The 20,014-nt window shown below is 41.0% G+C and overlaps 1 protein-coding gene across 2 annotated transcripts in view; it reads left to right on the forward strand.

Annotated features, from left to right (window-relative positions):
- Frmd5 (FERM domain containing) overlaps positions 1–20,014 on the forward strand; it is a 74,065-nt gene that overhangs the window by 30,987 nt on the left and 23,064 nt on the right. For both annotated transcript variants that reach the window (XM_053787078.2, XM_053787088.2), the window contains one exon: positions 17,891–18,043. In XM_053787078.2, the coding sequence (XP_053643053.2) occupies positions 17,891–18,043 (153 nt within the window). The remainder of the gene's footprint in view (positions 1–17,890; positions 18,044–20,014) is intronic.

Genomic DNA, 20,014 nt, shown 5'->3' on the forward strand with positions numbered 1-20,014 from the left:
CCTGTGGGGGCCAGGAACAGGTGAGCAGGAAGGACAAACCAAGAAGCATAGGGGCCATAACTAGGGAAGGGACTGAAGGAAGGAACACTCCACAGGAAGGAACTAAAACACATCAGAGGATGCAATGGGAGTCACAGTGGGAGGTGGAAAGGGAGAGATCCGTGTTTGTCTATGGGCTAGACGAAGCTAAAGGGGAAACTTATGATGAAAGAAAGCAGGAGGAGAAAAAAGCGATTGAAGATATCATGAAGGTGATAGGCGAAGGGGACATGACCCAGGTGGCAAATTTTCGGAGAATTGGGTGGTTCACAAAGAAAAGGAATCGGCTTCTCAAAGTAATTTTCAAGGCAGAATCAACCCGAACCATGATCCTGCAGGAGAAAGCACGGCTGAGAGGCAAGCAGGAGTCCGGAGTGTGTACCTCGATCGAGACAGAACACAGGACGAAAGGAAGACAATGAAAGAGAGAGTTCAAAAACGAAAGGAGAAATGGGAGGAAATGAAAAAGGAGAGCAGAAAACGAAAGGAGAAATGGGAGGAAATGAAAAAGGAGAGCAGAATAACCCAGGATCAAATGGAAGGACAAGCGCACCCCCCAGAAACACCTGCAGAAGGACTCCAGCCACAACACCCCCAAGGCAACTGAACAATCCAAACCAACCATCACACACCAATCCCTCTGTTTCCACCCCCGCACCACAGTTACAGTATTAGAACAGAAGTTGAAGGTTTGGTACACAAATGCAGATGGATTAACGAATAAACATGAGGAATGGCAAGAAAGAATCAATGAGAAGTCCCCAGACATCATAGCAGTTACAGAAACAAAACTCATGGAGACAATAACAGATGCAATCTTCCCACCAGGATACCAGATCATGAGGAAAGATAGAAGGGGCAGGGGGGGAGGTGGGGTTGCTCTGCTCGTAAAAAGCCGATGGAAATTCGAGAAAATGGAAGGCATAGATGAGACAGGAGAAAGAGACTACATAGCAGGTACACTTCAGTCTGGGGAACACAAAGTGGTCATTGCAGTGATGTATAATCTACCACAGAACTGCAGGAGGCCAAGAGAGGAATATGAAGAGAGCAACAGAGCAATGGTGGACACACTTGCTGAGGTGGCAAGAAGAGCTCACTCCAGCAGAGCAAAGTTGCTGGTTATGGGGGATTTCAACCACAGGGAGATTGACTGGGAAAACCTGGAGCCACATGGGGGTCCCGAAACATGGAGAGCCAGGATGTTGGACGTGGTGCTGGAAAACCTCATGCACCAACATGTTAAGGACACTACCAGAGTGAGAGGGGAGGATGAACCAGCAAGATTGGACCTTGTGTTCACTCTGGGCAGCTCAGACATTGAGGACATCAAGTATGAGAGTCCCCTAGGAGCTAGCGACCACGTGGTTCTGTGCTTTGAATACATAGTAGAGCTGCAAGTGGAGAGAATAACAGGAGATGAATGGGAAAAGCCTGACTATAAAAGAGGGGACTACATAGGGTTGAAGAACTTCTTGCAGGAGGTCCAGTGGGACAGAGAACTGGCAGGAAAGCCAGTAAATGAAATAATGGAATATGTAACAACAAAATGCAAGGAGGCAGTGGAAAGGTTTATTCCCAAGGGCAACAGTAACAACGGGAAGACCAGAACAAGCCCCTGGTTTACCCGACGGTGTAAGGAGGCAAAAACAAAGTGCAATAGAGAATGGAAAAAGTACAGAAGGCAGAGAACACACGAAAATAGGGAGATCAGTCGCAGAGCCAGGAATGAGTACGCACAGGTAAGGAGGGAGGCCCAGCGACAGTATGAAAATGACATAGCATCGAGAATCAAGACTGACCCGAAACTGTTGTATAGCCACATCAGGAGGAAGACAACAGTCAAAGACCAGGTGATCAGATTAAGGACAGAAGGTGGAGAACTCACAAGAAATGATCAGGAGGTATGTGAGGAGCTGAACAGGAGATTTAAGAAAGTTTTTACAGTAGAGACAGGAAGGGCTGCAGGAAGACAGCACAGAAGGGAACATCAAGAGGGAATATACCAACAAGTGTTGGATGACATACGAACAACTGAGGAGGAGGTGAAGAAGCTCTTAAGTGACCTTGACACCTCAAAGGCGATGGGACCGGACAACATCTCCCCATGGGTCCTTAGAGAAGGAGCAGAGATGCTTGCGTGCCTCTAACCACAATCTTCAACACATCCCTTGAAACTGGGCAACTACCTGAGAAATGGAAGACAGCTAATGTAGTCCCCATATTTAAGAAAGGAAACAGAAACGAGGCACTAAACTACAGCCCTGTGTCTCTGACATGTATTGTGTGCAAAGTCATGGAGAAGATTATCAGGAGGAGAGTGGTCGAACACCTGGAAAGGAACAAGATTATAAATGAAAACCAGCATGGGTTCATGGAAGGCAAATCTTGTATCACAAACCTCCTGGAGTTTTATGACAAGGTAACAGAAGTAAGACACGAGAGAGAGGGGTGGGTAGATTGCGTTTTCCTAGACTGCAGGAAGGCCTTTGACACAGTTCCCCACAAGAGATTAGTGCAGAAGCTGGAGGATCAGGCACATGTAAAAGGGAGGGCACTGCAATGGATAAGGGAATACCTGACAGGGAGGCAGCAACGAGTCATGGTACGTGAAGAGGTATCACAGTGGGCGCCTGTTACGAGCGGGGTCCCACAGGGGTCAGTTCTAGGACCAGTGCTATTTTTGATATGTGAACGACATGATGGAAGGAATAGACTGAAGTGTCCCTGTTCGCAGATGACGTGAAGTTGATGAGAAGAATTAAATCGGATGAGGATGAGGCAGGACTGCAAAGAGACCTGGACAGGCTGGACATGTGGTCCAGTAACTGGCTTCTCGAATTCAATCCAGCCAAATGCAAAGTCATGAAGATTGGGGAGGGGCAAAGAAGACCGCAGACAGAGTACAGGCTAGGTGGACAAAAACTACAGACCTCACTCAGGGAGAAAGACCTTGGGGTGATCATAACACCGAGCACATCACCGGAGGCACACATCAACCAAATAACCGCTGCAGCATACGGGTGCCTGGCAAACCTGAGAATAGCGTTCCGATACCTTAATGAGGAATCGTTCAAGACACTGTACACTGTGTATGTTAGGCCCATACTGGAGTATGCAGCACCAGTCTGGAACCCACACCTGGTCAAGCACGTCATGAAGTTAGAGAAAGTACAAAGGTTTGCAACAAGGCTAGTCCCAGAGGTCAAGGGAATGTCGTACGAGGAAAGGTTAAGGGAAATCGGACTGACGACACTGGAGGACAGAAGGGTCAGGGGAGACATGATAACGACATACAAGATACTGCGGGGAATAGACAGGGTGGACAGAGATAGGATGTTCCAGAAAGGGGACACAGGGACAAGGGGTCACAACTGGAAGCTGAAGACTCAGACGAGTCACAGGGACGTTAGGAAGTATTTCTTCAGTCATAGAGTTGTCAGCAAGCGGAATAGCCTAGCAAGTGAAGTAGTGGAGGCAGGAACCATACATAGTTTTAAGAAGAGGTATGACAAAGCTCAGGAAGCAGAGAGAGAGAGGACCCAGTAGCGATCAGTGAAGAGGCTGGGCCAGGAGCTGAGTCTCGACCCCTGCAACCACAATTAGGTGAGTACAATTAGGTGAGTACACACACTCACACACTCACTCACACACTCACACTCTCACACTCTCACACTCACTCACTCATACACTCACTCACTCATACTCACACACTCACTCACTCACCCACTCACCCACTCACTCACTCACACTCACTCACACTCACTCACTCACTCACTCACACTCACTCACACTCACTCACTCACTCACTCACTCACTCACTCACTCACTCACTCACTCACTCACTCACTCACTCACTCACTCACTCACTCACTCACTCACTCACTCACTCTACCTACCTACCTACCTACCTACCTACCTACCTACCTACCTACCTACCTACCTACCTACCTACCTACCTACCTACCTACCTACCTACCCACCCACCCACCCACCCACCTACCCACCCACCCACCCACCCACCCACCCACCCCTACACACCTACCTACCTACCTGTTGATAAATTAGACACATGTGCAACTCTTGGGTATCTTTATTGAGGAAACGTTTTGCCACACAGTGGCTTCATTAGTCCATACCAAGGAGAATTGTGAAGAACAGAAGGAGAGTGAGGTAATCAGTCCCTCAACCTTGAGTCGATGTGGTCAGTCCATCAATCTTGAATAGAATACACCATATGAGTGGAGAAGTTGATGGACTGACCACATTGACTCAAGGTTGAGGGACTGATTACCTCATTCTCCTCCTGTTCTTTACAATTCTCCTTTGTATGGACTGATGAAGCCACTGTGTGGCGAAACGTTTCCTCAATAAAGATACCCAAGAGTTGCACATGTGTCTAATTTATCAACATGTCGGTTCTCTGAACCATTCATCTACCTACCTACCTACCTACCTACCTACCTACCTACCTACCTACCTACCTACCTACCTACCTACCTACCTACCTACCTACCTACCTACCTACCTACCTACCTACCTACCTACCTACCTACCTACCTACCTACCTACCTACCTACCTATCTACCTACCTACCTACCTACCTACCTACCTACCTACCTACCTACCTACCTACCTACCTACCTACCTACCTACCTACCTACCTACCTACCTACCTACCTACCTACCTACCTACCTACCTACCTACCTACCTACCTACCTACCTACCTACCTACCTACCTACCTACCTACCTACCTACCTACCTACCTACCTAACCTACCTAACCTACCTAACCTACCTAACCTAACCTACCTAACCTACCTAACCTACCTAACCTACCTAACCTACCTACCTAACCTACCTAACCTACCTAACCTACCTACCTAACCTACCTAACCTAGAAAGAAATGAGCAGCCAACAGCTAACACGGTTTCAGGGACGGGAAATCCCATGTCACCAACATACTAGAGTTCTATGACAGGGTGACAGCAGTAAGACAAGAGAGAGAGGGGTGGGTAGAATGCATTTTCTTAGACTGTAAGAAGGCATTTGACACAGTTACGCACAAGCGATTAGTGCAAAAACTGGAGGACCAGGCAGGAATAACAGGGAAGGCACCACAGTGGCTCAGGGAATACCTGTCAGGAAGACAGCAGCGAGTCATGATACACGGCAGGGTGTCAGAGTGGGCAAACACACACTGAAACCTGGGCCAAACACACACACACACACATACGTGTGTGTGTGTTTGTGTGTGTGTGTGTGTGTGTGTGTTTGGGAGCCTGGGACGAATAGAGAACCAAAATAGGAAAGCCATGGTAAGCCTCTTCACATAATCAAGCGTCTTCATGTATCATCCAAATGTTTCAGAGTATCAAGTGTTTGCAACACTGATAATGGAGTTTGCTACTCCAAAACATTCTGATGATATCTAAAGATGCACATTATGGCTTTGGTATTTTAGCTCTTTATTAGTCTTTTATTCCCACAAAGAAAACCTATTTCTGAAGTTGTGTGTGTCACTAGTGATATAAAAAATCTTCTATAACTGACAGTAATATACTGTACAGTGGAACCTCGGTTTTCATTTGCCCTAGTATGTATGTAAAACTATAGTTATTCTCTATAAAATGTATTTTTTGTTAATATTTTTGAGTGTCTAGAACAGATTAATTGGATTTACATTATTTCTTATGTGAAATATTAACAAAAAATACATTTTATAGAGAATAGCTATAGTCTTACATACAGACTAGGGCATACGAAAACATGTATTCCATTGTATATAGTTTGTGCGGAAATAACAGTAATTAGAAATAACAGCATTAGAAAAGCCATTTGTGTGAAAGTGAAGAGAGGATGTAAATTTTACTATGTGCATATTGCTTTATTATGCTAATATTTTCTGCAGAGAGCTAGTGTGAGAAATAATTACTTTCACTTGCTAGGGGTTGCCATAGAACTCTGTTAATTTCATCCACTGGACTTGTGTTATCATAAAAAAGGTCATAGTATCTTGTTAATAATGAATTGCCTCAGAATCACTGAATGAGGGAAAGGTTTACTGGTGGTTCATGAAAACAGGCTGTTTAGTCACTAAATTTGCTTTTCTGTAGCTGCCAGCTATATTAAAATATAATAATGTCATTTCCATCATAACTTGTTATAAATTTATATTCCAATGGAGAAAATTAGGTATAACTGCCTTTTTACTCTTCTTGTCTCCTTTATCATGCAAATTATCAGGAGATTGATACAGTAGGTATCTGTTGTTAAATGATTAATATTGATACTCTTTTGATTGCTGTTGGTATGCAGCAGTAGTTGTGGAGAGCTTGTTCTCATTGGCTTATCATTTTACATTTATAACCGGATTCTTGTTACGTCTTACCAAGATATTTTCATAGTGATTCATTGCTTAGTATGTTCATTCATATTTAATTTAGATTTTTGTTAAACATATGTAACAAATCTAAATCATTAACTTACTTTGACAATGCTGTATTTTTTTAAGTCTTGAGTTAACAGTCAGGTTGTTGTTAATATACTGTTCATTAAATTGATGTTTTTAATAAGTACTATATAATTAAATGCTCGTTAACTTATGTATATCTAATTTGTAACAAATTGTAGTTTCCCCATAAAGTTTATTTGTATAAAATGTAATGTTTGCTTTTGTCATTATAAGGATGATTTAGATAATATGCTCTGAAAATTCAGATTTTTTCTCTAGTAATTTATGTAGCACGTGATGGTATATAATTGTGTGCTGAGATAAAAGAGTCAAGTTACATGCTTTCAGAAATTATAAGTACATTATCTAATTTTGTGTGTACAATATTTATACATAATGTCATTTTATTTACTGTAGGTATGGTAATATATATGTTGTCTGTTTAGAATGGTTTACTAATGTCTCAGCACTTCAAAAATAACTTTTTTCCTGCATTATTTATTATTTACAGCATGGCTGCCAGAGGTTAGATATAGTCTAGTATGTATTTTGCTAGTTCCCTAACAATATATTGATTTAACTTCATTTTCAGTATTCTCTGTTAAAGCATTTGACATGTAAAATGAAGTTTGTATTTTGAATTTTATTTTCTAAGTTAAATTCAAGTTTAATTATACACTGAAAACTGATAGAAACAGTTCATTCTAACAGTATAATGCATATATATATATATACAGTGGACCCCTGGTTTACAATATTATTTCATTCCAGAAGTATGTTCAGGTGCCAGTACTGAACGAATTTGTTCCCATAAGGAATATTGTGAAGTAGATTAGTCCATTTCAGACCCCCAAACATACACGTACAAACACACTTACATAAATACACTTACATAATTGGTCGCATTGGGAGGTGATCGTAAAGCGGGGGTCCACTGTATATTCTGTTGTCACCAGTAAAAATTAGATACTGGAGAAATGGCAGAGTTTGCCATTGAAAATTAGTATAGTGAAGTGTAATCCTGGCATATCTTAACCCTGTGAGCTCCACCTTATTTAACTCCTTGATTGTGGTAGGTCCTGAATTTTTTATTTCCAGTGTTTGTGGCAGAATTTGGAAAAAAAATATTTCTTGCTATTTAAAAATGCATATTTTTCTAAATAGAACTACCATATGAAAAGAAAAATGAAAACCAGAGAAAACTTGCAATTTTATGGAGAGTCGAAGTTGGTGAAAAGGATTACTCCTCAGTAACAGTAGCACAAATGCATATAGCAATATTTATGTTTTGTAACTTATTTGCACAAAATTATGATTGTGTTTTTCAAAATTTTTTCCAGTACCTAACACTAGTTTCTTATACTAGATGTGCTGGAAGTTGTTTTAGTATTCAAAGCAGGGGAATACATATATTGTTCTTATTAGCATGTGGTATTATCATTAGTGTTGCAATGTTGAAGCTGAGAGCTCCGTGAAACTGTGTCAGTTAATGTGCACTGGTAATAATTGCTTATCTGATCCACATTAGTCTTGATAAGTATCTCATCAAAAAATAACTGGAAAGAATCAAGTTAATTAGAATCATAAGTAAGTTTTTATTTAGTTTTTGTGTACATTGAATACATGTTGTTGTATAAGCAAGGTAACATTCTGAAGAGATTCAGCAGAAACCACTTACCTAGACTTGAGTCCTGGATGTGGGAAGTACAGTGCACCCTTCACGATGAGGAAAGGATCTTGCAGTGTGGAGGGTCATCTGTACTGTGATATCAGCCACTTCTGGCAACACAGCAACTCAATGAATGATAGTGAATGGGTTTCCTCATTTTTTGGGGGGTTAGCCTACCTCAGTGGGAGATAACTAGTGTACAAAAAAATACAAATACGTATTTGTTTTTGCAATGGTTTTGTGGGCACACAGTTGGTATGGGCACATGAAATGCACACTATGTATGTAGATTTAACTTGGGATAACCCAAGGAAGTTCAGCTGGGTGACTTATTGTCCAAAGTTATTAGTTTGGCTGAGATCCACTGTTAGTATCATCAAATTGTAATAAATCTGGAACAAATACGCATCATCCTGCCGGTTCCACACCTTATTTGTAGCAAAATCATCTTGTGCGCCCTGATTCACGGGTTGGATCAAGGACGTGGTATTTGAAGGCAGTAACATAACCTGAACCCTCTGAGGGTTCGTCCCGTAGTTCTACAGCTTTAAAGCCAGGGTCCAAGCCGTAGTTCTACGCCATGAGCTCAATTCACTCAGATAAGCTGTGAATGGTAAATTTGGGCTTAGATATGAGAGAATGCATCTACGTGGTTAAGTGTGCACCATATAAAGCAAATCCTGCAGCACACAGTACATAATGTGAAAAAAAAAAAACTGAGACCATGTTTTTGGATTAAAACAGGGACTTGGCAGTGTACTATTTTCATGTTTTTTTTACAATTATATTCATGGTTTCTTGGTCTCATTTGATAGACTGAAAGATATATTACAGAAACATAGAGTGATATACAGTGACGTCACATGCCCAATACACATCAACTGATGGGTCTAATATATGTTCAGGAATGTGCTGATATTTATACAAATACAGTATTACAATATTGCATAACAGTAAATCTTCTATTTTTTGGTGTGAATAAAAATTCAGTATGTGAATAAAAAAATCAGTGGAATTCATTTGTAAAGCCTGGAAACATAACTAATAAACAGAGGAAATTTTATTTTAGGGCCAGGAATATCTACATTGTTTATTCTGGACTCTATTTTGAAATTGGAATGTTTTGAACTTTGTTTGAAATTCACCAAATTGCCAATTTCCAATCAATTTATTGGGTAGTTGAAATAGTTGATTGGGAAATTTCTTGTGCACAATTGATAAAATAGAAGTAATACTAGCAAAATAGCTAAGAATTTGGTCAACTGGAATAATATAATTGGCCTAAAATGGGAGTCAATGTTGGCAAAATTGCCAGTGCGTAAATATCGCTGATGCAGCAAAATTTATCGCTGATGCGGCAAAATTCGCGAGAGCGTAATTTTGTCAGTTTTCCATCAAATTTTGTACTTTTTGTTTTATTACCTTCAGAAAAAGATTCTCTACCACTTCATATGAAAAACTAACAAAAATTTTTTTTTGAAAATCTTGGACCCTGTGGACAAGTTTCAGATCGGGGGTCTGGACCCTGAAAGGGTTAATTTAAATATCACTGCTGCTTAAATTTTCAGCCCATGGGTGAGCAGGTGCATTATCAAGCAGCAAAAGAAAGATCCTTGATGTTCTTGGAATAAAGTTTAAAGATCTCTAGCTGGTGCTGCATTTTTCAGGGACGTAATATGTAAAAAATCAGTTGCCAATTTTTTTTTTTTTAACACACCAGCCATCTCCCACTGAGGCTGGGTGACCTCACAGATACTACAGTTCAGATGCCCCTCCAAAAATCTGCAAATATCCCCACTTCTCCTTCAGAGTGCAGGCACTGTACTTCCCACCTCCAGGGCTCAAGTCCAGTTAATTGGTTTCCCTGAATCCCTTCACAAAATGTAACCTTGTTCAAATTCTAACAGCTCATCATGTCCCCAAAAACCATTTGCCTCCACTCTTATCTAATATGCTCACATATACCTGCTGGATGCCTAAGTCCATTACAAACAAAAGCATCTTTACCCCCTCCCTCCATCCTTTCCTAGGACGACCCCTACCCCACCCTCCTTCCACTACAGATTTATACACCCTCCAAGCCATCCTATTTTACTTTGTCCTCTCCAAATGACCAAACCACCCCAACATCCCCTCCTCAGTCCTCTGGATAATACATTTAGTGACCCTGCATCTCCTCCTAATCTCCAAGCTACAAATTCTTTCAATAATATTTGCACCACACATTCCCCTCAGACACGACATCTCTGCTGCCTCCAGCCTCCTCCTCCTTGCTGCAGCATTTACACCCATATTCAGACAGACAAACAAAACAAGTAACTTTCTTTCTGCAGTATACAAAATGTAGTTTACATGTATTAAAATACTGTTAAGCATAAAAGAAAGCCACTAGCTCTCATAACTTTCTATTTTGCCTCCATGGATAACATTTTTTTGTCTCCACAGATGCCTCAGTGCAGCACCCACCTTCCCTCCTCCCCCTTTCCCTCATCAGTTCTATGGTTCACCTTGTTTTCATAGACCCAGCTGCCAGCAAGCCCACTTCAAAATATCTGAACACATTCACTTCCTTCATATTTCCTCTTTCCAATTTGATATCCAGTCTTCCATTACCTAAATCATTTGTTACTCTCATAACCTTGGTCTTTCTTATGTTTACTTTAAAATTCGTTCTTTTAAATATCCTCTCAAATTTGTCCCCCAATCTTTGCAACTTCTTTTCAGTATCTCCCAAAAGCACAGTGTCATCAGGAAAAAGTAATGCTTCCTGGATGGCTAAGCCCTTCACACACAAAACTTCCTTTACATCCCTCTCCCTCCAAGCTTTCCTAGGATGACTCCTATCCCACTGCAGATTTATATGTCCTCCCCTATAATTTTTACACTCTTTTAGCTCTCTTTCCTTTATGTAAAGGAAATATGCACACTTTCTGCCAATCCCTAGGTATCTTCCCCTCTTTCATACATTTATTGGACAAAAGTACCAATCATTCCAAAATTATGTCCTCACCTGCTTTTAACATTTATACTCTGATCTCATCAATCCCAGCTGCTTTATCCCTTTTATTTTACCCACTGCCTCTTGCACCTTCCCCACTCTCACATCTGGCTCTTCCTCACTCCTAAAAGATTTCATACATCCCTGGCCAATGCATGTAAGCACTGCCTAGCTTTCTCAACATTTAACAGTTCCTCAAAATACTCCCACCATCTTACCAATACTCTTAGTATAACCCACTTTTGGCATCCAAACCTTATTTTAATCTGTGAATTTATGGATTTATATTCCCACTTTTCCTGCCATGACTGATTCAATTTTATTACCCCCCCCTCCTCATTCTCTCTCTCTCTCATACTCTCTCTCTCTCATTCTCTCTCATTCTCTCATTCTCATTCTCTCATTCTCATTCTCTCATTCTCATTCTCTCTCATTCTCTCTCATTCTCTCTCATTCTCTCTCATTCTCTCTCATTCTCTCTCATTCTCTCTCATTCTCTCTCATTCTCTCTCATTCTCTCTCATTCTCTCTCTCTCTCTCTCTCTCTCTCTCTCTCTCTCTCTCTCTCTCTCTCTCTCTCTCTCTCTCTCTCTTCATTCTCTCTCTCATTCTCTCTCTCATTCTCTCTCTCATTCTCTCTCTCATTCTCTCTTCATCTTCTCTTCTCTCTCTCTCTCTCTCTCTCTCTCATCTCTCTCCTCTCTCCTCTCTCTCTCTCTCTCTCTCTCTCTCTCTCTCTCTGTCTCTCTCTCTCTCTCATACTCTCTCTCATTCTCTCTCATACTCTCATTTTCTCTCATACTCTCTCTCTCTCTCTCATACTCTCTCTCATACTCTCATTCTTTCTCTCTCATACTCTCTCTCTCATTCTCTCTCTCTCATACTCTCTCATTCTCTCTCTCATTCTCTCTCTCATTCTCTCTCATACTCTTTCATACTCTCATAGTCTCTCTCTCTCTCTCTCTCATACTCTCTCATACTCTCATTCTCTCTCTCTCATTCTCTCATACTCTCTCATACTCTCATTCTCTTTCTCTCTCATACTCTCTCATTTTTTTTTTTTGACAAGCTATTTACAGGTTAAGGATTCCTAACTTTATTGGCAAGCTAAGAGCTGTTACCTACATCAGCTCATTTGAAAGCATTTTTATTGTTATGAGACATACAAGTAGGGTACAGGATGAAGTTGGAGCCATCTGTGGGCCAGCATTTTCATTTGATCAACTGACTTTATCTCGTTGACATAATTATGCTGTACAAATGTGTTCCATACTCGAGTCATCCTGGGTATGTATGATCTCAGATGGAGTGATGTTCTGGAGAAGGGTACAGCCAGAGTGAAGTTGCTGCTTTCTGCCCATCTTGTGGCATAAAAGCTTGTTTCACGCTGTCCTCGAAGTGGATCCAAGTGTGGTATTTTGACAATATTGGCCTTGTACATAACAGTAAGGCCACCCACATCCCTCCTATGTTGAAGGCTCTGCTGAAATGACAGATCTATCCAGGATGGGTCCAGGCGAGAGATGAGACGTCTTGCTCTGTTCTCTACTCTGTCAAGCAGTCGCAGATGAGAGGGGGGGCAGGCAAACCAAGAAAGTGGAGCATACTCAAGGTGTGAGTGTACTTGTGCCTCGTACAGGATCTTGCAACCCTTACTGTCAAGCAGATGCGAGATACGGCGAAGTGCTGTAAGCTTCCTGGCTGCCTTGTTTGCAAGATTTACAACATGGTTCTTCATGGTTAGTTTGGAGTCAAATTTCACCCCAAGGATATCAACTTCTTCTCCAGGTGCCAACACCCTCCCATTCATCCTTACTACTGCCCCAGCATTACCATCATGGTGCCTAGAGACGATCATCATTTGCGTTTTCTCAGGTGCAAATGTTACTTGCCATCTATTTCCCCAAGCTGATACAGCTCTCAGCTGGTGATTGATGTAGCTTAGAGCAGCTGGCATTTCTTCTCTTGGATAAGTGAATGTCAGTGTACAGTTGTCTGCATATGCATGTGATTCTGGGATGAGATGAAGAAGGTCGTTGAAGTAGACATTCCATAACAATGGACCCAGCACGCTTCCTTGTGGGACACTTGCCCCAATAGGATGTCTTGCTGATTCCGTTCCATTGAGAACTACACTTAGAGATCTACCATGAAGGTAATCACTGAGGAGACATCGCGTAGAGCCTGCAATTATCAATGCTTGAAGTTTTGCTAAGAGGCCCTGGTGCCACACCCGGTCGAAAGCGCCAGCAATGTCCAGTGCTACCACACAGCTGACTTTGGATTCATCCAGTGACTGGTGCCACTTAGTGGAGAGGTTTAACAACAGATCAGCAGCAGAGTAACCTTTCCTGAAGCCATATTGACGATCACAAAGTAGTGAGTGGTAGTCAAAAAACTCTGTCATTTGTCTTGAGATTATTGTCTCAAGGATCTTACCAGTGATTGACAAGAGTGACACTGGTCTGTAGTTGCTGATTTCTGCTCTGCTCTTCTTTTTGTGAACATGGACTACATTTGCCTCTTTCCATAGAGAGGGCCATTTACACTGTACTAGGCAGTGCTGAAAGATGCAAGTTAGAGGTGCTGCTAGCTGGTCTGCACATCTTCTCAACAATCTTGGGCTCAACTTGTCTGGGCCCACAGCCTTTTCTTGGTCCAGCGATTTAAGAAGGAAATGCACCTCCTCCTGCCTTATTGTCACCACTGACAGTTTTGACACAGTTCTTGCAGCTAGCCAAGGAGGGACCCTTGCTGGATCAGGAACTTGCATTTTGGTAGCAAAGTGTTCAGCAAAGAGGTCCGCCTTCTCTTGACTACTAGTAGAGGTGGTCCCATCCTGTCGATTTAGAGGTGGAATAAGTTCATCAGGCAGATAACCTTGTCTGTCCTTGACCAGGGACCACCAGGTTTTGGAGCCTACCCTACCTGATGCAAGCTTTCTTTTAGTGTCCACCTCCCATTTAGCAATGGCCCAATTTTGAACATCACCCATATGCCTACAGGCTTGCCTGTGCAAGTTCCTGTTATAGGTGGTAGGATGTCTCTTATACCTTCGCCATGCTTTGTACTTAGCAGTAGCAGCCTCTCTACAACGAAAGCCAAACCAAGGCTGATCTGTAGGCTTCGTCACATATTGCCGGTGAGGAATGTGTTCTTGTTGTAGATTAAGGATGTGTCCAGTGAAGGCTTTCACTTGGTTGTCAACATCCCCTTGGAGAAGAGCATTCCAATCGGTGGTGGCGAGCTCAGAGCAAAGGGCTGGCCAATTACCTCTTTCCCATAGCCAGGTTGTGCGTGTGGACTCCTCACCTCGTTCTGTTGGGATCTTAAGTGTCGTAAAAACAGCCTTGTGGTCAGACGATCCAATGTAGCCGAGGGGTTGACAAGTGACTATGCCTTCTGCCAGATCACTCACTACTGAGTCAAGGGAGGAGCCAGAGATATGAGTAGGGAAATCAACAAAGTTTCTCATGTCAAACACTGCAAGAAGGTCATCAAAGTCCCTCTGTATAAGGTGCTGGTTGAGGTCACCAACAATTATAATATGTTGACAGTTGTGTTGTAGCAGAAGGGAGTCAATATTTTCCATTAGGAAGTTGATGGGGTCTGCATGTTGCCACTGAGGTCTGTACATTGCACATGCTAGTACAGAGGTACTAGTGTTTATACAGAGCTTGAAGAACATCATTTCAAGATGTGTAAGGGTGGCAACATCAATGTGCTGGGCATGAACACACAGGTGTTGCACACAGCAACACCTCCTCCTTGCCCTTGCCTGTCTCTTCTCATCCATGAGGTGTAGCCAGCAATTCTTGCAAAATTTTCTGGAGTCCTGTCATCCAAAAATGTTTCAACAAAAGCTATCATGTCGGGACGTCGAGTGTTCACAAAGCTATGTGTGAGCTCTCCAACATTAGTGATGAAACCTCTAATGTTGGCCGACAGGATGCTGATAGACTGGCTCCTCATGATGAAGTGGTCTCTCATTCTCTCTCTCTCATTCTCTCTCTCTCTCTCATACTCTCTCTCTCTCTCTCATACTCTCTCTCTCTCTCTCATACTCTCTCTCTCTCTCTCATACTCTCTCTCTCATACTCTCTCTCATACTCTCTCTCATACTCTCTCTCATACTCTCTCTCTCTCATACTCTCTCATACTCTCTCATACTCTCTCATACTCTCTCATACTCTCTCATACTCTCTCATACTCTCATTCTCTCATTCTCTCATTCTCTCATTCTCTCTCATACTCTCATTCTCTCATTCTCTCTCTCTCTCTCTCTCTCTCTCTCTCTCTCTCTCTCTCTCTCTCTCTCTCTCTCTCAGACACACACACACACACACACACACACACACACACACACACACACACACACACACACACACACACACACACACACACACACACACACACACACACACACACACACACACACACACACACACACACACACACACACACACACACACACACACACACACACACACACACACACACACACACACACACACACACACACACACACACACACACACAGAGGTACTCCTTGCCTAATCCCATTATTTCTCCCCACTGAAGCTCTTTACTACATCCATGCACATTTAGACATCCCAACTTTATAAGCTGTTTTTATTTTTAGTAATTTACGCAGAAGAAGGGGTTACTAGCCCCTTGCTCCCAGTTAAACTGGCCTTTCTTACGTTTGTAATAGATAACTGCATCTCTTCTATATAATCATTTAAAACATATGGTTATACTAATTTTACCTAGAGTGACAGTTTCAAATTGTGCTTATCATCAACATGAGCACAAAATAATACAGAGAAGCAGTTTTTGCTGAGTTTAGGGCCTAAGTATCCATTTTCATCCTGAAAGGCTAAAGTGTTAGGAGTGAAAGCCAAAAGAAACCAGTCTCATCAACATTATACAGCAGAGGTAAAAGGAGCTCCTCATTGTGTATCAGATAATTGTACATCAACCACTCCATAGGTTTTTACATTACTCAAGCTGTGGTGATTATGTAAATGCTGAAGTCAACTATCACTTGCCCAAAATTCTATGTCCATGTGCTTTTATAGCCTTTTAGCAGAGTGAAGATCAATACAACGGACATTAGCACAAACGGAACATTATTGAATATACCATATAATATACAATGCTCCTTTAATCCTTATATTTTGGGCCATTTTTATTTGCTTCCAAGGACCTGATGAACCTTTTTGGCTGACATCCATGCTAAACTTAGTAGCATATGCTGTAAATTTGTCCTTGCTTCTGCATATATCAGACAATGTTGCTTTGCTACATCATGTTCCTCTTAGACGTGATAATGACAAACCAACCTTCTCCTTCATTATTAGTTCATGTTTCTGATTGACACCCAGATTCACGCATTTCCTCTAGGTACCAACACTTGCTTTAGAGGCCATTGTTAATAACAGTGTAGTATATTAATAAAGTGGCAAAAAACACTAAATCCAGGGAAAAATCGGAGACCAAATGTTGACTCATTGTGTGAGTGCCTATGGACAGTAACAAAGCTGTATATTTAATAATCCAAGTATCAATAAGTGTTATGAACAGGAAGATCTTTGTGACAGTTTTGCCAGTCATGAATATTTTTTTGTGAATCCTTTGAAATCTACATTACCTGAACCATTGTCTTTATAGGCCTTGCTAGTAAGCTGAATTTTATGCTATCCATTGACCTGTGATCAGAATGCAAACTTAACTGCAAATTCATGGGTTGAATCAAGAATTTGTAGTTTAGTGGTATGTACAGGTATTTTGCAAAAAGATTTCCATATTGTGAAATCAGTTGCTCATCATCTAGGGGAGCTGAACAATATCACTGTTTTGCACTCTATAGGTAGCCTTGCTCTCTTAATAAAGTACAGTTTGCTTGGCCTCATAGACAGACGTGTTTGAAACTATTAGTTGGTAATTTCTTGTTTAAGGTTTTGTGGTTTCTTTGGTTAATAATAGGCAACATTTTAGCACTCTTGAGGATTTGTGAATTTTATTTTTTTTAACACTGGCCGTTTCTCACCGAGGTAGGGTGTAATGTATGAATTCTTTTTATTCTTCTTTCTGTACAAACAACTCACTTGTAGTTGAAAAACACGGGAGTCCAGCTAGTTTGGAAGCTAGGGATGTATACTGGCTTCTACTTTGGTTGCCTTATGAAATCGTAATGTGGCTGTAAACAAATCACAAAACAAGCGGGGCTTGATTTACGTTGGTTGGGCTTGTGTCCACTCATGCATAGTTATTCCTTCCAGGCATAATCATAATTTTCTATAAGTTATTTTTATTAGTGAGTTGAGTGTTTCTTCAACTAAGAAGATTTTATTAACTTCAAAATAATGACTGGAATAGGTATGGAAACAATAGCATTGCCCTTAGCCTTATCTTTAGAACACTTCTGTTTTGGAGCACTCAAGAGGTTCTTTAACTTTTGGCTATACATATTCTGCATACAGTTAAGAATGTAATGATGTTTTCACGTAAACATTCAGACACTACAATGTATGTTATGCATTTTTATTATTTGCTTTTTTTTGCATATGCAGTACTGATGTATTTTTATATGCTAATGATTTTCTAAACTAAGTGTTTTGAATAATTTTTTGCATATGTAGATTTTCTTAAGAATTTTTTTGCTTACACCGTAGTAAATTGTTCTGCACTTTTTTTATTCTAACTGTTAGATTTGTTACTATCAGGATCACCGAGGGAGTCAACTTTATCTTGGCCTAAACCACACTGGAGTCTTGACGTTTCAGGGCTCCCGCAAAACACATCACTTCCGGTGGGGAGATGTTCAGAAGCTTAATTATGAGGGCAAGATGTTCATTGTGCATCTTATTTTTGCTGAGGTACAGTTTGTTTGTATAATATTGAAATAATTTGATATATGTTATTACTACTTTATAACTAAATTAACCCTTGCTTTATGGTACATACAGTATACTGCTTTATGGTACAGTTTATTCATTCATTGCATGTGCACTCACCTATTTGTTCTGCTCATCTAGTTGTGTTTGCATGGGTTGAGTCATAACTCCTGATTCTACCTCTTTATTCTTATCAACTGGTTTCCCATATTTGTGAATAGTGTCAGTCTCTGCTATCTCTCCTCCTAGTGTGTAGAAGAGAAGGAGATTACTTCCTGGTAAAAGTAGGTCTTAGACAGGGATGTGTAATGTCACCATGGTTGTTTAATATATTTATAGATGGGGTTGTAAAACAAGTAAATGCTAGGGTGTTGGGGAGAGGGGTGGGATTAAATTATGGGGAATTAAATACAAAATGGGAGTTGACACAGTTACGTTTTGCTGATGATACTGTGCTTATGGGTGATTCTAAAGAAAAGTTGCAAAGGTTAGTGGACGAGTTTGGGAGGGTGTGTAAAGGTAGAAAGTTGAAAGTGAACATTGATAAGAGTAAGGTGATGAGGGTATCAAATGATTTAGATAAAGAAAATTTGGATACCACATTGGAGAGGAGTATGGAAGAAGTGAATGTTTTCAGATATTTGGGAGTTGATGTGTCAGCAGATGGGTTTATGAAGGATGAGGTTAACCATAGAATTGATGAGGGAAGAAAAGGTGAGTGGTGCGTTGAGGTATATTTGGAGACAAAAACGTTATTACTGGAGTAAAAGAAGGGAATGTATGAAAGTATAGTAGTACCAACACACTTATATGGGTGTGAAGCTTGGGTTGTAAATGCTGCAGCGAGGAGGCGGTTGGAGGCAGTGGAGATGTCCTGTCTAAGGGCAATGTGTGGTGTAAATATTATGCAGAGAATTCAAAGTGTAAAATATTATCCTAACATCCCTATGGTTCATCTTCATCTTTAATTACACTGTCCCATCTATGTCTCCTCATTCCTTCTCACATCTCAAGTAGTCTGTCCCTATCCACTCTGTCCAATCTTCTAATTATTTTGTATGCCATGATCATGTCCTCCCTGGGGTCCTCTCTTCTAGCATTATTAATTTGAGTTACTCAAGTCTGCTCTTAATCCATATCCTTTGGTTTCAGCGCCAGTCTTATTGCAAATCTTTAAATCTTCTTGAGTTTTATAGATTTGATCAGTTATAGGTTCAGTACTGGCTCTGGATACGCCAAGAAGATCCTGACATACATTGTATATACAGTTCTAAACAAATATTAATTTAGGTTCCTGAAAGCAGCATGTAGGTTAGTTAGTCTTGCATTTATTGCTAAAGTTATAATATCTGTTTATTTGTGTTTACATATACGTATTTAAATTTTCTGTCTCAATCTCTTGTTTATATCAATAATTTTTAGGTTTTGAGAATAACAGATCTCAACAAACCTTCAAATTGTATCAGGATCTCAGCACTTACCTATATAACAATTGTGCCAGCTTGTATAAACCAGTTTACAGTACATATTATTTACCAGTGGAGACAAAGAACTTTGTCCATGGAAGCAAAGAGGGGAATGTATGAGAGTATAGTTATACCAACGCTCTTATGTGGGTGTGAAGCATAGGTGGTGAATGCTGCAACAAGAAGGCTGGAGGCAGTGGAGATGTCGTGTCTGAGGGCAATATGTAGTGTGAATACAATACAGAAAAGTCATAGTTTGGAAATTAGGAGAAGGTGTGGGATTACCAAAACTGTTATCCAGAGGGCTGAGGAGGGGTTCAGACATGTAGAGAGGGTGGAAAAAAATAGAATGACTTTGAGAGTGTATAAATCTGTAGTGGAGGGAAGGCGGGGTAGAGTTCGGCCTAGGAAAGGTTGGAGGGAGAGGGTTAAGGAAGTTTTGTGTGTGAGGTGCTTGGACTTCCAGCAAGCATGCGTGAGCGTGTTA

Source organism: Cherax quadricarinatus, chromosome 14 (genome assembly GCF_038502225.1).
Source record: "Cherax quadricarinatus isolate ZL_2023a chromosome 14, ASM3850222v1, whole genome shotgun sequence".
Classification (NCBI taxonomy): domain Eukaryota; kingdom Metazoa; phylum Arthropoda; class Malacostraca; order Decapoda; family Parastacidae; genus Cherax; species Cherax quadricarinatus.